At 45.3% G+C, this 21,473-nt stretch overlaps 6 protein-coding genes across 6 annotated transcripts; 3 read left to right on the forward strand and 3 right to left on the reverse strand.

Moving 5' to 3' along the window:
- Positions 1-2,822: 2,822 nt before the first annotated feature.
- On the reverse strand, positions 2,823-3,233 carry LOC141479302 (histone H3). Its single transcript, XM_074168404.1, has one exon. It carries the CDS (start codon positions 3,231-3,233, stop codon positions 2,823-2,825), a length of 411 nt encoding a protein of 136 aa, XP_074024505.1.
- Positions 3,234-4,560: 1,327 nt separating this feature from the next.
- Positions 4,561-4,941, reverse strand: LOC141462658 (histone H2B 1/2/3/4/6). Its single transcript, XM_074144643.1, has one exon. The coding sequence runs from the start codon at positions 4,939-4,941 to the stop codon at positions 4,561-4,563; it is 381 nt and encodes a 126-aa protein (XP_074000744.1).
- A 331-nt stretch (positions 4,942-5,272) lies between these two features.
- LOC141462659 (histone H2A.J) lies at positions 5,273-5,662 on the forward strand. Its single transcript, XM_074144645.1, has one exon. The coding sequence runs from the start codon at positions 5,273-5,275 to the stop codon at positions 5,660-5,662; it is 390 nt and encodes a 129-aa protein (XP_074000746.1).
- A 5,739-nt stretch (positions 5,663-11,401) lies between these two features.
- LOC141479672 (histone H4) lies at positions 11,402-11,713 on the forward strand. The gene has a single exon (XM_074168951.1). The coding sequence runs from the start codon at positions 11,402-11,404 to the stop codon at positions 11,711-11,713; it is 312 nt and encodes a 103-aa protein (XP_074025052.1).
- Positions 11,714-12,264: 551 nt separating this feature from the next.
- Positions 12,265-12,645, forward strand: LOC141479373 (histone H2B 7). Its single transcript, XM_074168528.1, has one exon. It carries the CDS (start codon positions 12,265-12,267, stop codon positions 12,643-12,645), a length of 381 nt encoding a protein of 126 aa, XP_074024629.1.
- A 287-nt stretch (positions 12,646-12,932) lies between these two features.
- LOC141479671 (histone H4) lies at positions 12,933-13,244 on the reverse strand. Its single transcript, XM_074168950.1, has one exon. It carries the CDS (start codon positions 13,242-13,244, stop codon positions 12,933-12,935), a length of 312 nt encoding a protein of 103 aa, XP_074025051.1.
- Positions 13,245-21,473: the final 8,229 nt, after the last annotated feature.

Consider the following 21,473-nt stretch of genomic DNA (forward strand, 5'->3'; position numbering starts at 1 on the left):
TATTCTGTATCAGACTTGGGTGATATCCAGATTTTCTCTGAATTTTATAGCAAGTACAAGATGTCTTTAAATTCCTTAAGTAATTTATCTTTGCTTAAAAAAAAAAAAATCAAACAACTTAGTTAAATACTCTTGATAACGATTCTTATGCATACCTTACAAAAGGATTTTTTTTCCCAACCTACATCTCTTTTGACATTTTTGTTGCTGCTCTTTTGTGGGTGATTCAACACCATATGCAAACTGATAGGATTCCAGAAAGGATTTATCACTTGTGTAAGGAGGAAAGAGAAAAGCCTACTGTTTAAGCTACAACCAGGCTGCCACTGTTCACCATAGCACTACTACAACCATCCGCAGCTCTTCCCGACTTGAAAATCCACACAATAAGTTATTCCTCGTTGCTACCCCGGTCCACTAGAAGAAGCTATGATAGATTACAATTAGCATCCTTTCATAATGTATTACACCCCAAAACTACTTTTGACTCAGGCTATAATTTAGCTCACCCCTCCTGCAAAAAACCTGGCACATCTATTTCCCTCTCAGCTGATGGAGTGTTAGTGGTTTTTTATGATTCAAGTATACAAGTCTCAGAATGAGTCCAAGTAATGCTATATTTATTAAAACGGTCCAAGGTCTTAAACAGATTAGAAGAAAAATGATAGAGATTAAGACAAATAAAAGCCATTTCCCTTTCTCACTCCTCAAAAATAATTTATTTCTTGAACAAGCAAAAAAAAACCCCATCATTTTTGACCCCAAATTCTGCTGAAATTTAAGTATTCTGACCCTTGGCTTATATAAGTTATAAAATATCCACGACATAATAACATATTTAAACCAGCTATTTTACTTGATTTAATTAAAACATATGTAAGAAGGTTTAAATAAATAAATGGATCTCTCACTATCACAGACAGGAAAGGAAAACGTGTTTGTTTTCACTAAGACTCATTTCTGCAATCACACTAGTTATTATTTACTAAAAAAAAAAAGCTGTTCTGAAAAAACAAATCCTGTGTCAATGAACAAATAAGGCGGGATGGGGGGGGGGGTGTCACAAACTATCTTAATTCATGAAGAACCATTCCCGATACCTTCCCTCTTTCCTTTACCCCTCCGAGGTTAAGTAACAGAAAATGGCTGAAAGTGAGAAAAACAAGGGAAAGAAAATGGTGTATCGAGGCATTCGATTGGTCAGATTTTGCTGCAGAGTCCCAAGTTCCTGACACAGAGAAAAGAAGATTTCCCAAGATGAAGCGTATCAGCAGTTAACAGAAAATCAAGAGTCTTGCAGTTTTAGGCTTTCCAAAAGAAACATTCCCTCTAAGCAATTCTCGTAGGTCGTTGTTTCCGAGTTTAAATAAAAGCTGTATTCAGCTCTATCCAACCTCTTCTTAAAGGCACAGCTGCTCGTTTGTAGCATTGAAAAACCATAGAGACATTATTTCCAACACTTCAATGGAACAGCAGGCTCCCAAAATCACATGAAAGGGCCTGCAGTGTATATCAAAAAATTAAAGGCGATAGAAAGTGATTGATAGTTTTGGAAATCTACATTTTTTCAGGCAACAATTACAGCTCTATTGAAAAGGAGGGCAAGAGGTGGTGTGGCTGAACTTAGTGAGAACCCCCCTTTTTTCCAGGTATGTTCACAAATTAAAAAAAAAAAATCACATGATACGACAAATGGGGAAGAGTCTCCGTTTAACAGGAATTCTGATCTCGATGTCAAGTTTTTAATCACAAATACTCCTTAGAAAACTGTTTCCCTGCGCTCAGTTCAGGAAATATTTCTGGGAGCCTAAACTCAGATGGAGAAAATTTATCCAAATGGTCATTTGTAGTCATTCCGACGGGATACCCTGAACTATGAAGGAGGCCAAGATTCTCTCCTAGAGAAGACACCTTTTTTGAAAACGGGAGTAGCAGAAATTACCCTTGTCACCGCCCTACGCCAAGCTCTCTCTGGAAATACAACATTTATCTCAGCAATGAATGAGAAATACTTGAGAAGGGCTGAAGATGCCCGGGGGACGTCGCTCACGACATGGACAATCAGACCACAAGTGATAGAAGCACTGAGAAAACTACCGACCAAGCGCCTTTCCTGGAAAGGCGGGAAAGGACGCCCTCCCATTCAGAAAAAAAAAAAAAAAAAGGAGGAAATTGTATGTTTGGAAAATAGTGTTACTGTCGGGACAATACATCGTGATGTCACCACAAGAAAATTAAGTAAACGCGGTACAGCAAGAGGCATTTACAAATACCTCGGGATACATCTTCCCTAATCGCGAATGCAGTTCTGTAAAGATACGGTCACCTTTACGAACTAAACGAGCTTGTACGAATGATTCTAAGATACAACTAAGTAAAAAAAAAATATTCATAAGCCTGATAGAGCTGGGTATCTTATACTTCAGACCAAAAAAAAAAAGAAAAAACAAACAAACAAAACACCACACCCCCAATCACTTTTTATAATAGTTAAAGTCATCCTAGAGAAAGCATTGAAAGCAAATTTTACCACAAAGATTTATCCTAGCACGGTCAATTTAACAATTACACACACCGTACTGCTCCGCTAGAGCCAGGAGCCTTTTCAGCCCCTTTGAAAGGTCAGCTACACGTTTTCTTCGGTACTTACTTGATGAGATACAGGACTCTTAGTCACTCTAGAGCTACCCGAAAAGCAGACGGAAACACGTTACTTCCTACAGAGAACTAGGAGTTTACAGCTCTCTTTTGTGGCCATGTTGGTGGCTCTTAAAAGAGCCTTTGGGTTTTCGAAAAGTCTGGAAGATCCGTTCGCTAAAAGCTCAGGCGCGCTCCCCGCGGATGCGGCGGGCCAGCTGGATGTCCTTGGGCATGATGGTGACGCGCTTGGCGTGGATGGCGCAGAGGTTGGTGTCCTCGAAGAGCCCCACCAGGTAGGCCTCGCTGGCCTCCTGCAGCGCCATGACGGCCGAGCTCTGGAAGCGCAGGTCGGTCTTAAAGTCCTGCGCGATCTCGCGCACCAGGCGCTGGAAGGGCAGTTTGCGGATCAGCAGCTCCGTCGACTTCTGGTAGCGCCGGATCTCGCGCAGCGCCACCGTGCCGGGCCGGTAGCGGTGCGGCTTCTTCACGCCGCCCGTGGCCGGCGCGCTCTTGCGGGCCGCCTTGGTGGCCAGCTGCTTGCGGGGCGCCTTCCCGCCCGTCGACTTACGCGCCGTCTGCTTCGTGCGCGCCATCTCCCCGGGAACTACCACCTGGCAGCGAGCGAGCGACGAGTGACTACGGAGGCAGCGGCTGCGGGGCCCGCTATTTATGTCCACCACCGCCCTGTGATTGGCTGGCGGGACGGCGCACATCCCATTGGACGGTGGGAGGGATTTGAAAAGCCCGCCGTGCCGCGCGGGGCCGGGGGACGGTGAAGGGGGGGGGGGGGGGGGGGGGAAGGTTAATGGCCGCTTCCCGCTCCGCAGTCAGTCCCCGCCAGCGCTGGAGGCGGAGGTTTCGCTTCTCTCATCCCTCCGCTCTGCCCCGGCGAGCGGGTCCGGGGGCAGCAGCAGGCTCTGCCGCGTCCGCAACCACTCAGCGGGCGCGGCGTTTGCTCTCTGGCCCCGCAACGGACGGTTTTATCGCCGCTTCCGTCCCCGGCAGACGGGATTTCAGCCCCCTCGCAGAAGGCTTTTTCGAAAAAACAGCCTTCCCTGCACATCCTGCGCCACCTCAAGTTCGATGAAGCCCTCTTTTTTTTTTTTTCAAGCACCACTTTTTTTTTTTACTTGTATTTTCCTATTACGCCGTCACTTAGAGGAACCCATTTATTCTGCCGTGCCTATTCTCCATCAGTGAGAAACAAAAAAAAACCTACGCCACTTCCATCTGAAATCTCTGGGACTAATTAAATGACACTTTTGTCTACAACATTTCACTTCCGCTGCGCATTGGGTGATAAATTCCATGAAACATCGTCTTCCAAATATCAGAAGCGGACTAATCCCTATGGAGCTTTCCAAGTAAACAAGCCGCTCTGGCTTGGAGCCAAGTCGTGTGAGAATGACAGCTAATGTTTAAAGGGGACGATGACATTTTATCAGAGAAGGTATAAACTTCATTGGAATAAGGCTGCTATTGTAAAAAAACAACCCTGCTTTATTTCATACCAGAAGAGCGGGCTGGGGGGGTTGAGGGTGCAGGGGGATCATAACACCCTAAACGATACCGTGCATATTTCTCTGTAGTTTAAAAACTAGAGCTTATCATCTTAAATGAAGGAAAACTTTAATAGCTTTAGAAGTTGATTAGGTGCTTAATACTTTTTTATAGACCTGCCCGCTGAAGAGTCAGGATAGAGCACATACATAACGACCAAAATCATCCCCGTTACTTTAACAAGACATTTTCCCTACTAATTAACACTACTTTCTAGGCTGGGAACTAAAATAGTGCTAAATACAAGTACCACTCACCGAAGAGAATCAGTGTGAACGACTCTTTTACTGAGTATGTGGGTGGCTCTTAAAAGAGCCTTTGGGTTAATGGGTTAAAACCGACGGTGCCGAGGCGCTCGCTCTACTTGGAGCTGGTGTACTTGGTGACGGCCTTGGTGCCCTCGGAGACGGCGTGCTTGGCCAGCTCGCCGGGCAGCAGGAGCCGCACGGCCGTCTGGATCTCCCGCGAGGTGATGGTGGAGCGCTTGTTGTAGTGCGCCAGGCGCGAGGCCTCGCCGGCGATGCGCTCGAAGATGTCGTTGACGAAGGAGTTCATGATGCCCATGGCCTTGGACGAGATGCCCGTGTCGGGGTGCACCTGCTTCAGCACCTTGTACACGTAGATGGAGTAGCTCTCCTTGCGGCTCTTCTTGCGCTTCTTGTCACCCTTCTTCTGGGTCTTGGTGACGGCTTTCTTGGAGCCCTTCTTGGGCGCGGGGGCGGACTTGGCCGGCTCAGGCATTTTAACCGCACCACTGCTCTCACTCAGAACAGAAGCAACAACTAAAATGGCCGCGGCGCCCTCTATTTATAGGGCGGTTATGCAAATTTCGAATCTCTTACTCGTACAATTTGATTGGTCCTTCCCGCTCGGGGCCTGTAGCTTTCTCTCTGATTGGTCGGAATACGATCCGTCTTCTCATTGGCTGTATAAGCAGCGACAGCTTCCAGCCAATCAGCAAGCCCGAATCCCGCCCAGGGAAGGGATAAAAGGGGAAGAGCCGTTGCGTCAGTTTGATTTTGTCTGTTTCCTTGCGGGAGGGGAGGTTGAAGCTCTTTCAAGCTCGTAAATCATGTCCGGCCGCGGGAAGCAGGGAGGCAAAGTCCGAGCCAAGGCTAAGTCGCGCTCGTCGCGGGCCGGGCTGCAGTTCCCCGTGGGCCGCGTCCATCGTCTGCTCCGGAAAGGTAACTACGCGGAGCGGGTGGGGGCTGGAGCGCCCGTCTACATGGCGGCCGTGCTGGAGTACCTGACGGCCGAGATCCTGGAGCTGGCGGGCAACGCGGCCCGCGACAACAAGAAGACGCGCATCATCCCCCGCCACCTGCAGCTGGCCATCCGCAACGACGAGGAGCTCAACAAGCTGCTGGGCAAGGTGACGATCGCGCAGGGCGGGGTGCTGCCCAACATCCAGGCCGTGCTGCTGCCCAAGAAGACCGAGAGTCACAAGGCCAAGAGCAAATAAGCTCAACGAGCAAAACTGCTCAGACTTTTCATAATCTAACATTATAACCCAAAGGCTCTTTTCAGAGCCACCCACACATTCAGAAAAGAGTTGTGTTGCTTTCTTTAAAGAAGTGCTTTGGTACTAAATATATGTCCTCCTTTTGTTAGGGAGCTGAAACTATATTCTGTGGCAATGTCTTAAAACTTTTGGTTCATTTCTGAGAGGGGTGATATATTTGCTTTCCAACTCCCCCTTTTCAATAAAAGAACCCTAATTACATTTGTAATGACTTACTGCTTGTTTCATGTCTGTCTTGTAATAAGATCAGTAAAACACTCATTCTTTACTGAGTCCGCTCAACTTCCATGATTTCACAGGCTACTTATAGTGTGAAATATATGTATTCATATATTTTTGGGGGTGACGAACTGACTGAGGGGCAAGTGGATAAAGCTATGCGGCATGAAAATAAATAGGAGGCCATCCCAAACCCATATAACTACATCTAAGAATGAAGAAAAGCTTCCTTGGCAGGCCTTTGTTCTTTAAAAGATGTAAAGATTCCCTGTGACTATTTAGGAAATAAAAAGAGAAGTGCTTTAGGGGGAATGGCTCGTTTTGATCTAGATACTTAACTAGTCAGAGCTGCTCTGTAAAGCAACAACGTAGCGTCTTTCTATTTAGAAGAAACTCTTTGCAGTGCTAGTATGTTCCTGTTTTAAGTGGGATTTTCGAACTTGCCATTCTTAAATTCCCTTACTGTGCATAACTGTTCCTCTTGTTGCCTCAGTTAACAGCGGGCCGTATTATTTGGATTTGTCTTCTACATTGTTGGCACAAGTATCACAATGTTCAAGCGCTTTGGAGTCTCTGTTATAAATCATGAGAAAGCCTGTCTAGCTGATTCCTCTTGCTAGGATGTTCCCAGAAGCTGTGCGTGATGGTCTCCAGCACACTGCACTGGGGCCATAGCTCCCACCTGTGCGGCACCTCTGCCCTCCCCATCCCCTGGGGAGAAGGAGGAGTGCTCTGGGCCTGGAGGAAGCAAAATACTGCCTATAGCAACATAGTGCACCCTGTGCCTCTCAGCTGCCCCCTTCCCCAAGCTGTAGCAGAGGGGCTTCTTTAGGCAGGACTATGTCATGGCCAAAGTGGGACATCAGGGATCATTTGTGGAGAGAAACATAAATTAAGAGAGCTGTGTAGAGCACCAGACTATTCTGATACTGTGACAGAATGTGTACTAACGGTTCTGTTTGCAAGTGGGTACATTTAGACCTGTAATGTTTTCATTATGCTGTTTTATTGATCCTCATTAGCTGCAGCTACATATCTCCTAGCACTTATACTTCTCTTCTTGAAGAGCTGTGATGGTATAGAAACTGTTTTAACATGCACAAGTCTTCCATATTTAGTTCCCAGAACAGATCCCGGCATATGTGTGTGTCAGAAGATTGCAATCATAGAACAGTTTAGGTTGGAAGACACCATCAAAGATCACCTAGTTCCAACCCCTCCGCCATGGGCAGGGGCACCTTTCACTAGATCAAGTTGCTCAAAGCCTCATCCAACCTGACTTTGCACACTTCCAGGGATGGAGCATCCACAACTTCTCTGGGCAGCCTGGTTCAGTGTCCCACCACCCTTGCAAAAAAATTTCTTCTTTATATCCAATTTAAATCTACCCTCTCTTAGTTTAAAACTGTTGCCCCTTGCCCTCTCAGCTGCTGCCTTACCTGCCTTGGTAAAAAGTCTCTCTCCATCTTTCTATATTGAAAAGCTGCAATGTGCTCTCCCTAGACCCTGCTTTTCCCCAGGCTAAACAAACCCAACTCTCTCAACCTGTTTTCTTAGGAGGTGTGCTCCAACCCTCTGATAATTTTGGGGGCCCTCCTCTGGACCTGCTCTAACAGCTGTATGTCTGTCTTGTGCTGGGGACCTCAGAGCTGGATGCAGTACTCCCAGGTGGGGTCTCGCAAGAGCAGAGAGTAGAAGGGGACAATCACCTCTCTCGACCTGCTGGCCATGTTACTTTTTATGCAGCTCAGGATATGATGGGCTTTCTGGGCCACAAGTGTGCACCTCTAGACCAAAGCACTGGAATTTCAGAGAAAGCTATGGGGGTTGGAGGTATCTGTATCCAGGAGTGGGATTTCTCCATGAACAAATTCCTGTATGTGGAAATCAAAGTCAGTTCCACAGGAGAAAGCCCTGCCCTTCTCTGTGTGTGGAAGCAAATTCAGAACATCTCTCCAAATTTTTCTTGTTATCTGACCAGAAATTCATTATTTTCTTCAGAATCTCATTCCAACCACCTCTTCTTTCACTCACTACTCTGCTCACCTCAGTGACTCGAGTTTCACCCTCTGTGATACTGAGGTCCACTTCTTAGCATTTCCTATTTTTGTTCTTAGTCACTACTGGTTGTACCAGTTGTGAAGCCTATGCTGCCACCACACTGACGAGGCCTCAAATGTATATGTCCTATAAATCAGATGGATTATATGACAAGAGGGCTAGCAAATCTACTGGCATTAAAGACTCATGGCTTTCAAGCAAATCCCAATGAATGAAGGAGTTTAGCAAAGCCAGTTTAAATAAATGAGCTTTCTCTCATTTGCGTATACAACAAAGAGTAGTAAAGAGGAAATCCATACCATAAGGTGTTTTAGCTGTATCACTGGGTTCCAATACATGTTCTAAAGAACTTGTTATGCAAAAAAAAAAAAAAAAAACCCTCCAACCCAGCTCCCTCAAATTCTATAGATCACCATTATGTTTAGGGATAGCTCAATAATGTCAGTGTACATATCAAAAATCTTACAATTGCATAGTTGAAAAGTAAGATGACAGGCTTTTCTAGCCCTTGTTTCACGTTTACTTTGTTTGCAATGTTAGGGATAATGTACTCTATTAAAAAATCTTACATGACTTTAGTTTGATGATGATGATTATTTATTATTATTTTTACACTTACAGCAGATACAGGTATGGGTTTAAATTGCCATTTAACCTCTCAAGAAAACTAAGAGCAACTTTTCAGTTGGATGTAATACACTGATGTGATGATTTTTTTACTAAGTATGTAGTTTCTTGTAAAGTCATGGTGAGATGTCGCCTTACTGCAGCAAATACAATTTCCTCATTATAGTTTAATGAGGAAATGGGGGAGATTGTCCAATTAAAGTAATAAGTTGTTGGTTTTTTTTTTAACGAAGCAGAGTTTTGCAAAGGCTTCCTTACTCATTTAACTCCCGGTACTATGAGTCCAAATTCATGAGTAAAATGTAATTCCTATAATCTGGGGACCGGATCCTAAACTTTGATCTGAATAATAATTGTTGGCTCCAAATCCATAGTAAAAACAAGGCATTAGGCATTATACTCAGCAGCAAAATTTTCTTTCTACTTTAATAGTATCTTTCTAAGAACAGCCTTTTGTCCATAAGAGAGATGACTATGTCGCTAACACACTTGGGAAATACATCTGTGCCCACTGGTAGCAACCGTCAGGCAAGGCAGCCTTCTAGAAAGCATGTTATTAAATTATATCAAAGGTGCTCTCCACTTTGGGGAAATGGATTTGCTGTTAATCTGTAAATTATTGGTCTCAGCCTCTGCATCACCCATTTCTGCCAGGACGCACTGGAAGATTATTTTCCAAGTTTCCAGTGGTTATACAGCTAGAAGGAAAAATTATACTAGGATACTCACCCTGCACTTAGGAAGAGTTATGAAGAAATTATGACTTTTGACACACTAAAAGATTATTTTCCAAGTCTTCCAGTGGTTATACAGCTAGAAGGAAAAATTATACTAGGATACTCACCCTGTACTTAGGAAGAGTTATGAAGAAATTATGACTTTTGAACCACTAAAAGATTCTCTGTAATTCCTTTAGGCTTCCTTTAGTATGCAGAAGGTTGTTCATAACTGCCTCAGGAAACATATCTGGACACAGATCTTCAGGTATAAAGAACAAAGCAGACTTTGTGGAGCCAAATGGTAATGTCAGGCACCAGGCTGGCAGGCCCCCTAATGAGAAACCTTCCAGTTACTCTATAAACAGTTTTAGTTCATTCTGTTCTGTTAATAAGGGAATATAATTAAATTAAAGCTAGTTTTGCCACCTCATGTCATATGTATTTGGGTGACATCCTTTCACTTTTATTTGTTTAAAATCACAGTTGGGATGAAAGTGGAATTCACATTGATAATCATAGAAAAAGCTTGTACTTCTTTGGACACCTGTAACTATATACATGAATATCTCAATGATGTTTTTCCCTGCATTTGGGAAAATATATTCTACCAAGAAATATTCTGGAGAAGTTGCCTCAATTCTGTAAATTATGTTCAGGAATGAAATTACATAAACAACTGTACAAATTTAAAAGTATATCAATAATTTTTTAAAAGGTAGACATGTGTGAAGTGCACAAAATAGAAATAATATAATCATTTCCAAGTAGGACAGTCATATCACTTCTGTTCTAAGTGTGTAACTTACACTGAAAATTTTAACAATTTTAAAATATAGCCTCATAACTCAGTATTTCCTCATCCGCTACAGTCCAACCTACTGTAAGCAGCATGGATGAGAGGTTTGCTAGCAAAAGTGTGATATACACAGCCAAAATCCTGCATTGCTCATTTGCAAAATAAATAAGTAAATAAATAAATATTTGGTTATTCTTCATTTTTAAGATGTCATACCGACATCTGCTTGGTAATGTCTTTAATGTTTTCTGTCGCTTTTTTGCATCCAGCTGCACGCCAGCGAGCACTTCTCTCCTTCAGAGCCCGGCAGCTGCCGGGAGGGAGCCCGGCGCCCTGCGGCCAGCGCTGCCCGGCGGACCGCGCCGCGGGGCTGGGGCTGGCTGAAGAAGAGGAAGGCGGACGGCCCATCCGGCGCGCCAAAGCAGCCGCTCCGAGTTGCCTTCACGGGAGCCTCAAGGCCCAACCGTCTCCCCACCGGAGTCCTCACGGACCGTTTTCCCTGCTGCTTAGGGCCCTGTTCCCCCTCGCACCGACACGAAAGCGCTGAACTCTCGGGGCTCGGCCCCCAGGCCTGCGCGGAGGACGGGGCCGCGGTTGGGAGCGCAGTATCCAGGTAGACAAAGAAAACGCGGAGCCGCCATGGCCGAGGCGAACAAAGAGAGCGCAGCCAAGGAAACGTCCCTCCACCGGCTGCTCCGAGCGGAAGCGGGACGGGCGGAGGGGCGGGGCGGTAGCGCCCAGCGCGGCCCCGGATTGGTCGGATTTTGCCGCAGCCCCGCGAGCAGCGGCCAGGGACGGGACGGCACGGGGCCCGGGGCGCCGCGGCCCCAGACGCGGTCCCGGCACCACCGGCACCCGCTCCCGCCACCGGCCCGGACCCAGAGCCGTCTCGGACGCGGCGCCTGCGCAAGGCGGGGAAGGGACGGGGCGGCAGAGGAAGGAAGCGGAGAGCCGCGCGGGCTGACAGCCGGCCGGGGCCGCGCGGGGCGGGGTGCCGGGGCCGCCGGCGACAGGCAGAGCCGGCGGAGGCGTCCCGGGGGCCAGCGGCGGGCGAAGGGGCTCGGCCGCCGTCTCGCGGGAAGCCCCTGGCGAGGGCGCCGCCCGGGGGCGGGCGGGCGGGCGGGCGGGGGAAAGGGCGGAGACGGCGGCCTAGCGCCCGCCTCCCGCCGCAGTCCTCAACCAGGTCGGATCCCGGGGAATATACCGCGCCTCCGCCCCGCTGGTGGCGTGCAGTGCGAGGCTGCGGGTTGTGCTGTCATGTCTGGCAGAGGCAAGGGCGGGAAGGGGCTCGGCAAGGGGGGCGCCAAGCGCCACCGCAAGGTGCTGCGCGACAACATCCAGGGCATCACCAAGCCGGCCATCCGCCGCCTGGCTCGGCGCGGCGGCGTCAAGCGCATCTCGGGGCTGATCTACGAGGAGACGCGCGGCGTCCTGAAGGTCTTTCTGGAGAACGTGATCCGCGACGCCGTCACCTACACCGAGCACGCCAAGAGGAAGACGGTGACGGCCATGGACGTGGTCTACGCCCTGAAACGCCAGGGACGCACCCTCTACGGCTTCGGCGGCTAAACTCGAATCGCAAACCACGTACTGTAAAAACACAAAGGCTCTTTTCAGAGCCACCCACAAATTTCACAATGAGAGCTGTTTGTTACCGAATTTTGTGTTCATAAACGTTAGAATACCTGTAATGCTAAAACATTAATGAGTCGTTGATCCTTTTAAAATTGAAATGCTGCTAGCAACTATAATTCCTCTCTTAAACATCCGAAAAAAAGCTGAGTTCTGCAAAATGCTAAACCCAGACGTTTTTAATGATACCTCTGCTGCCTGTAAGCTCAGTAGATCTTTTACTGTGTAGTTAGACACGTTTGCGCCCTATTGAGGGCAGTACCGCCATCAGCGTAGCTGCAAAGCACAACGATTGTGTAGATGCAGCGCCCAAGCTGTGACGGGTGACAGGACGGAAGTGCCTGTAATTACGTTGATATTTTTTACTCCAATAGGAATGGGACGATTACAATCCACTAATTTGCATAACGCCCTTATAAATAGGGGTGGCAGGCGCCATTTTCGATGTTGTGAGGTACAGAGGAGATCTTGGAAAGAAACTTTTAAGAATGCCCGAGCCGGCAAAATCAGCTCCTGCTCCGAAGAAGGGCTCCAAGAAAGCCGTCACCAAGACCCAGAAGAAGGGTGACAAGAAGCGCAAGAGAGCAAGAAAGGAGAGTTACTCCATCTACGTGTACAAGGTGCTGAAGCAGGTGCACCCCGACACGGGCATCTCGTCCAAGGCCATGAGCATCATGAACTCCTTCGTCAACGACATCTTCGAGCGCATCGCCGGCGAGGCCTCGCGCCTGGCGCACTACAACAAGCGCTCCACCATCACCTCGCGGGAGATCCAGACGGCCGTGCGGCTCCTGCTGCCCGGCGAGCTGGCCAAGCACGCCGTCTCCGAGGGCACCAAGGCCGTCACCAAGTACACCAGCTCCAAGTAAAACGGTTTAAAATTCTGACCCAAAGGCTCTTTTAAGAGCCCCCACATACTCCCTAAAAAGAGCTGCAATTACAAAAAAAAAAAAATATCTCATAATTTTATGTATTTTGCATACGTAGGAAATGACGTGTGTTGTCTAAAGTACTTAACACGGCACAACTTCAAACTATCAACTTTCATTCTCTACCAACAACTTTTTGTAGTAATCAACAGCTCTCATTGTGAAATTTGTGGGTGGCTCTGAAAAGAGCCTTTGTGTTTTTACAGTACGTGGTTTGCGATTCGAGTTTAGCCGCCGAAGCCGTAGAGGGTGCGTCCCTGGCGTTTCAGGGCGTAGACCACGTCCATGGCCGTCACCGTCTTCCTCTTGGCGTGCTCGGTGTAGGTGACGGCGTCGCGGATCACGTTCTCCAGAAAGACCTTCAGGACGCCGCGCGTCTCCTCGTAGATCAGCCCCGAGATGCGCTTGACGCCGCCGCGCCGAGCCAGGCGGCGGATGGCCGGCTTGGTGATGCCCTGGATGTTGTCGCGCAGCACCTTGCGGTGGCGCTTGGCGCCCCCCTTGCCGAGCCCCTTCCCGCCCTTGCCTCTGCCAGACATGACAGCACAACCCGCAGCCTCGCACTGCACGCCACCAGCGGGGCGGAGGCGCGGTATATTCCCCGGGATCCGACCTGGTTGAGGACTGCGGCGGGAGGCGGGCGCTAGGCCGCCGTCTCCGCCCTTTCCCCCGCCCGCCCGCCCGCCCGCCCCCGGGCGGCGCCCTCGCCAGGGGCTTCCCGCGAGACGGCGGCCGAGCCCCTTCGCCCGCCGCTGGCCCCCGGGACGCCTCCGCCGGCTCTGCCTGTCGCCGGCGGCCCCGGCACCCCGCCCCGCGCGGCCCCGGCCGGCTGTCAGCCCGCGCGGCTCTCCGCTTCCTTCCTCTGCCGCCCCGTCCCTTCCCCGCCTTGCGCAGGCGCCGCGTCCGAGACGGCTCTGGGTCCGGGCCGGTGGCGGGAGCGGGTGCCGGTGGTGCCGGGACCGCGTTTGGGGCCGCGGCGCCCCGGGCCCCGTGCCGTCCCGTCCCTGGCCGCTGCTCGCGGGGCTGCGGCAAAATCCGACCAATCCGGGGCCGCGCTGGGCGCTACCGCCCCGCCCCTCCCGCTCGGAGCAGCCCGCCCGCCCCGGCTGCGCTTTTACTTTGGACGCTTCGTGTTTTACTTATTAATTATTTAGTTCTTAGTGTTTACCTCAAAGACACCTTCCTCGGGTGTAATTAAATAACGTCTGCCAGCCTTGTCCTCCTCGTCCTACAGCTTCTTCCCGTCATGAGTCCTACGTGATGCTTTGGAGGGCAAGGAAATGCTCCGGCCCCGTGATAAGAGGAAAGTTTTTTTCCTTTTTTAAGTATAATGTGGTATTTCGTCCGTGTGGATTAAAACGTGATCTGTTTTGCTTGCTTGGTGTTTGTTTTTTTTTTTTTTTCCTTCTCACAGCACATGCACACAATCACGCAGATACATACATACATCTGTCATACCTTTACCTATCAAGCATCTTTTTGACCGTTCTGAGAGAAGCTGAGAACCTAAAGAATTCTTCCGAGAGAACGGACCATAAGGAAGCAGCACCAGTTGCAACGTGGTGTTCGGGGATTGCTTCCCACTGGGGAAGCTAGAGACCCGTTCTTTCTTGGTGCCTTAATAGAAAAATAAAGAGACTCTTACAACACTCTCACTAATGCTTGGGTTGTCTCCTTGCTAAACAGATGCCATTCAAAATAGGAAAGCTACTTATATTTTTAATGATTAAAAACAAAATACAGATTAGCATTCTAATATTACTAACTTTCCAGACTTGCTCAAACTAATAAACTTTACTTCCTTACACAGACAATATTAAACTGATTTATACCAAGATTAAACACAATTTCACAATCAAAAATAAAATGTTTGAAGCTACCTGGGTTTTTCCCCTTCTTCCTTTTCACAGCACAGATTTTCACAAATTTCTAGTGACTTTGGCAATAGTAAATCATTTTTCCATTTAATAGAGCAATATTGAAACATAAATAAATTTTCAAGAAATGTGAAAATTAGAATTTCCTGGAAAAACTTTTCAGGGATTTTCTTTTAGTGTGATTTCTGTTTTAATTTGCACTTTGTCTTCATATTCTGAGAACTCATAGCATTATAAAAGATCTTCACTGGCATGATTTTATGGGACTTCTCTGGAAAATGGGGCAAAAAAAAAAAAAATATTTCAGTAGCAAACCTCCCCTCTCCCCTGCATCTTTCTTATTTACTAATCATAATAGCTCCACACATTTTTAGGCTATGAAATTTACCCAGTTCTTTCCCTTTGCCACTCCTCCCTCATCCCCCAGAAAGCGTACTAAACACTTGTACAAAAATGAAATTGCTATCATTTTAGAAGATACATATATATAGGTGTATCTTATATTGTGTGTATATTTGTATATATCTTCATCTATATTACTTCTTCCAAACACAGAAGCATAAGGCAGCAGGGTTGGGGTTTTTTTTCTTTAAATATGTTGTTACCTTTTAGCTCTTTTCCATTTCCCTCCTCAACAGACAAACTTGTTCAAAACTCTTCATCCTTTTTCTATGAAGCTGTGTAAGTTTATTGGTAGAATCTATTTTATGATTCAGACAACCCCTGCATCGGGTTTGTGATTGCAGCATTTAGGGAATTGTCATAACCCATTTGATTTTTTTTTTTTTCCTTGATATGAGGCCCTCTTGGCTTTTCTGCTCAGTCACTTTCTTGTAAACCCCACCAGTCAGTTTTCTATTTGATTCCTACATTTAAACTAGCTTTCTACTATTAAGTGATGGATCCATTATCACGTTTGTCAGCCTCCAGTCAGATAAGCCACTCATATTTATAGAACAAAAGCAATCAGCAACTCCAAAACTCAAATCAGGATTTAAGTACAGACATTTATAGGATTGATGCATAAATGAAACAGTTATGGAAAGATATCTCTAGGAGGAGCAAGGTTAAAATGCCATCCCTTTTGCCACAGCAAACACCTGGAGGAGCCTCATGGAGGTTCTTGGGGAAGCTCTGGGAGCTCTGCTTTACGTTTCTGGGGGACAAGAGTGAGGGCAGCTGTGGTATATGGCATAGTAGTGGAGTTCTGCATCTACACTGAGACAGCGGAGTAACTAGTAGGAACTTTAAACTGTGCTTTTAGGTAAATAGTTGATAAATAGTAACTCTTAAATGTTATTTCTAATGGTTTTAAAAAAAAAATAACAAAAAAAAAGCCCACAGCCAAACCAACCCCCAAAATACTCTTGAGGACACAAACTATCACTATTTGGAGTATTCCTGAAATACAATGTATACAAGTGTTCAAAAAAAAAAATACAATGTATTTTGAAGTACCTCTAATGTCTTTTTAGCACCATTCATTTCAGGGCCATCAAGCCACATAAATTAAGTTATAAGGCATAAGTTAAGAACTTTCTATTTGGACTAAGTCTAAAGATCCCAGAAGTTACAGATATGTGAAAATGTATAACAGCTGCATATGCACATATAACAATTGCTATTCAGTCCTCATAGCCTGTAACAAGGATTGAATGCTTCACATTAAACTGGCAGTTCATTTTATTTCTGGGTAGACCACACTTGTGCTGCCGCGAGGTAAACTCAAACTCTGTATCCACCTGCCTACACAACCAGTGAAGCAGCAAGAACTGGCCTGGCAACTGGTACAGTTTTTAGGCACTGGGTGCTGGGGTGAGGTGACATGCTTGGTCTGGTGAAAATTCAATGCAACATTGGCCTAAACTGAGATTATCAGAGTAGCCTGAGAGTGCCAAACATAGGCAAACCCTGCATTTTCTTTGGTGTCTGTAGAGTTACTTCTCTAAGACTTTTAAAATAATCTCTCCTGAAAGCACGCTAGTCCATATGCATGTAAATGAGCATTTTTTTCCCCGGAGTTGTTCCTTTTCCCTAAAAACAAAACAACAACAACAAATCTGTCAGGTGACCCTACTTAGGAGAACTGACGGGAAAATCAAAACTGGCACAACTAAGGAAAATAACATTCATTTTCAAAAACCAGCACCATACCACCATACTTCATTTAGAAGGAGAAGAAAAACAAAACAAAAAAAACCCAACCAAACAAAACCAAACAAGCCACAAACAAACAAAAAACCTTCTTAATGTTTTATTTCATTATATAACCACATTGAATTGTATCTAGTGTTGTTATTTGCTTAGAATTCCTTTAATCTCAGTGTGAGCGTGATTTTTGACAATGAGCTCGTTGACTGCAGCAAAGCACACTGAAATTCTCAAATGCTACTTACCATTGCAGTGGGGATCTTACCTGCTTTTCATGGACTATCAGTAGTCTGAACTAATTCTGAAAGTGTCCAGAGATCATCTTATTGAATTGGCATCTGAAACATACAGAAAGTTTTTAATTTGATTTTTGGTTTTTCCTGAAAGTTTGTCTCAGAAACCATCCTTCTTCCCTTTTCCATCGTGCTTCTTATACACAGATGCAGAGCTTAAAGCATGGTGTATGTTACAACATTGGCACATTGTGCTAAAATCCATGGGAGTATACTGAACATTTATTGAAAAACCAACTCATGTGCCCTCTGGAACAATTTCTTCCTTATTAATGGCCTCACAGACTGAAGCTTTTTCAGGCCAGCACTTTGTATAGCTTTACTGATTTGTCCTGATGGATCAGTGGTGTGTTTGGGATAATGCACAAAAAACAGGTACAGAGAGAAGGGGGTGCTCATAACTACCTGAAATATTCATAATATAGGGCAGGCCTGCAAGGAAACGTTGGAAAGTTTTCAGAAAGTTATGGTGGTGGATCAGGATAAAGGTTAAAGAGAGCAGTGAAAAGGATATGGAAGAGATTTGAGCAGCTTTTTTAATATCTAGACTACATTTAATCTCCACATGTGCATCAGAACAGCTGACACCTCAGCATAGTACAAGTCTGCTGATGCACAAAGGTGGGGTGATCAAGCCCAGTAACATATTTTCTTCCCCAGTCCTGTGCTAGCAACTCGTCACAGTGCTTGAGGGTAAAACAGTCTGCAACACAGGAAATCAGATCTGGAACGAAGCCCTTCACTACCGCTGCCTGGAAGCTGGGTAACAGATAGTTCTTTCTCTATGATTAACTATTAACTGATGTTAAGAAAAAGGAGAAGAAAAAAAAACATCTAAACACTGGTGTGCTGCAGCAAAGCTCAGTGCAAGAACTTGCAAGGAAGGGAAGACATTTTTATTTTAAAGCAAAAGTGATTTCACTCATGCATCCTAACACACACACTCAAAAGACCAAGTTTGCAAGAGGACAGGCCAGGACTGCTTGCAAGGACAGGCAGGACAAGGAATGCATGCTACGGGCCCTCAGCAGGTCTCCAGAGAGGGGGAGGTGTTGGCTACAATGTGCTCATCTTTGAATGGCCTCTCGTCCAGTTTAGGAGCTAACAGAAAATCTATTCTTCTGTGTCTCCAGACTCTAACACTTCTGTGACCGTTAGAATTTACCTACAAAGTGCTGTCTCCATAGCTGAATGCCTTATTGGTCCAGGACTGATATCTTCCTCTCATCTTCCCTCAATTACTTTAGTCTGTAATGTCCCTTGCTTTATGCTGTGATTTGTTTTCACAGCCTGGGTGTCCCAGAAAAGCTGCAGGTAGATACTTCGTGATCCTGATTACCTGCTATCTAGGTGCAATTGACACTCTCCATACTTACTTACAGCTATTCTGCTCTTCTTTCCAGTGCTTGCAAATACTACCTATTTCCAGGCTTCTGGGAGTATGTGGGGTGTTTCCCCCCCACACACACATTTCTGGACAAATGTGAATTTTTTCACAGCTCACTATTTCAGTTATTAATGTTGTTTGAGTAACTCAGAGTGGTAAAGGCCACTGCTCTTTTCTGAGACAAGCTAAGGCTTCACAATGTAGCAGTTGCAGAGTAGCGAAGTGTTCACCAAAAGTTAGGAATGCGGCCTTTGTAGTGGTGCTGCACACTGCAGCTCTGTACTGTCACCTAGGACACTCCTACAGTGGGAAGTGAGTTTTCACACAGAATGCAACCTAGATGCTTCGGCATTTCGCCACAGTGCTGGCCTATAAGCAAGAGCTGTTCATGGATAAAGGAGATTAAGGAGACTAGAAATGTTATGTCTCCTGAACTTATACATTACAAAGAATTTGATGTGCTGGCAAACAGTACACGCTACAATTATTTGTGGTCTATACACTGGTATATTTTCCTAACTTTTTAAAAGGTGTGGAAATGCTTGTTGGACCCAGTTTTAGAACTTCTAGGGGAACACATCTTTTACAATCTACAGAACACTAACTCCATCATTTTATAGTTAGAAGATTTTGCCTCCTAAAGCCAAGACATCAAATTGAGCTTACAGTTTCCAACTATCAGCTGTTTTTATAAAATTTGGGTTTGGTTAGCATTGATTTAGACATTATATTCCTTGAGCAGGTTGCCTTTTTGTTGTTAGTCATTTTTACTTCAGTTACAGCTTTGCTGAGAAAAGAGCTTCCCTTTTGACTATTGCTTCACAGTAGCTGACAAACAGTACTTCCAAAAGCTCACCTATATAGAATACAAAAACTTAGCAAGTGTTCACACTGTTGTGACAGCACTGTTTGTCCATGTACAATCTGAAAGATGCTTATTATACCCAGCTGAAGATACAACATGACCTGAAAGCGGGAGAGAAGAAAGGATGCAGCAAGGCAGGACTGCCCAAGCCAGTGGGAAACCTGAGGCTGGCTGAGATCAGACTTCAGTTTGTGGTTGCTGAAGACTGTAACCAATGATTCACTTGTGAGGCAGCCCTGGAAGAGGGATTTGCAAATGAAAAGGATGTGATAGGATGTTTAGGATTTATCTTTACATAGTGGCTTGCATGGAAACCACCATATTACCTTTACAAAGATTTTACATTACAATAGCCTATTCAAATGAAAACCTCACTTCTTTTCATATGAATAGATCAGTTTAGAGCTTTTCAGAAACTTATAAATGTCAAGAAGGCCTGAATCAAATATTTTTGTTCTAGAAAAATGCTTTCATCAGACCTTCTTTTATATATTTCTGATGAAAGGAAGTATTTCACTAGGACCTCATTGGTTATGCCCTATCTTACCCATTGACAGATAGAGAGTAAATTCTTCCAAGGACTGACTTGAGCCAGATCATACCATGAGTGATCTGGCACTGCGTTGGAGGATGGCAAAACAGCCAGGAACAGTCTTAACCAAATATCTCACTGGGCATCTAAGATCACCCACAAAAGCACCTTACACCCTGACCAAGAGCCACACAGGCCAAAGCACCAGGAGCTTCAAGCCAGTCCTCAGCTACTCAGCAAACTGGTCTTACACAGCGCCAGCTCCTACCCAGCAGCATTCATCAGTTCAGCCTCTCCTGCAAAAAAGCACAGAAACGCTGCTGGACCTTGCTGGTACCAGAGGACTCTCCACTTATTCTCCTGATTCAAGTTAGGAAATCTTGCACCATTAGCCATCTGTGTCTTACACTAAAGAAGTGCTACATCAACTAGCATCTATGCTACATCAACAGCAACTAAGCTATCTGTGGCAAATTCAGTTTTAGTTCTGATTTCTGTTGTGTTCGAGGTTTTTGTTTTAGCAAATACCTTCCAGAATTTATTCTGTATCAGACTTAGGTGATATCCAGATTTTCTCTGAATTTTATAGCAAGTACAAGATGTCTTTAAATTCCTTAAGTAATTTATCTTTGCTTAAAAAAAAAAAAAAATCAAACAACTTAGTTAAATACTCTTGATAACGATTCTTATGCATACCTTACAAAAGGATTTTTTTTTCCCAACCTACATCTCTTTTGACATTTTTGTTGCTGCTCTTTTGTGGGTGATTCAACACCATATGCAAACTGATAGGATTCCAGAAAGGATTTATCACTTGTGTAAGGAGGAAAGAGAAAAGCCTACTGTTTAAGCTACAACCAGGCTGCCACTGTTCACCATAGCACTACTACAACCATCCGCAGCTCTTCCCGACTTGAAAATCCACACAATAAGTTATTCCTCGTTGCTACCCCGGTCCACTAGAAGAAGCTATGATAGATTACAATTAGCATCCTTTCATAATGTATTACACCCCAAAACTACTTTTGACTCAGGCTATAATTTAGCTCACCCCTCCTGCAAAAAACCTGGCACATCTATTTCCCTCTCAGCTGATGGAGTGTTAGTGGTTTTTTATGATTCAAGCATACAAGTCTCAGAATGAGTCCAAGTAATGCTATATTTATTAAAACGGTCCAAGGTCTTAAACAGATTAGAAGAAAAATGATAGAGATTAAGACAAATAAAAGCCATTTCCCTTTCTCACTCCTCAAAAATAATTTATTTCTTGAACAACCAAAAAAAAACCCCATCATTTTTGACCCCAAATTCTGCTGAAATTTAAGTATTCTGACCCTTGGCTTATATAAGTTATAAAATATCCACGACATAATAACATATTTAAACCAGCTATTTTACTTGATTTAATTAAAACATATGTAAGAAGGTTTAAATAAATAAATGGATCTCTCACTATCACAGACAGGAAAGGAAAACGTGTTTGTTTTCACTAAGACTCATTTCTGCAATCACACTAGTTATTATTTACTAAAAAAAAAAAGCTGTTCTGAAAAAACAAATCCTGTGTCAATGAACAAATAAGGCGGGATGGGGGGGGGGGTGTCACAAACTATCTTAATTCATGAAGAACCATTCCCGATACCTTCCCTCTTTCCTTTACCCC

This window comes from Numenius arquata, chromosome 2, assembly GCF_964106895.1.
Source record: "Numenius arquata chromosome 2, bNumArq3.hap1.1, whole genome shotgun sequence".
NCBI classification, from domain to species: Eukaryota; Metazoa; Chordata; class Aves; order Charadriiformes; family Scolopacidae; genus Numenius; species Numenius arquata.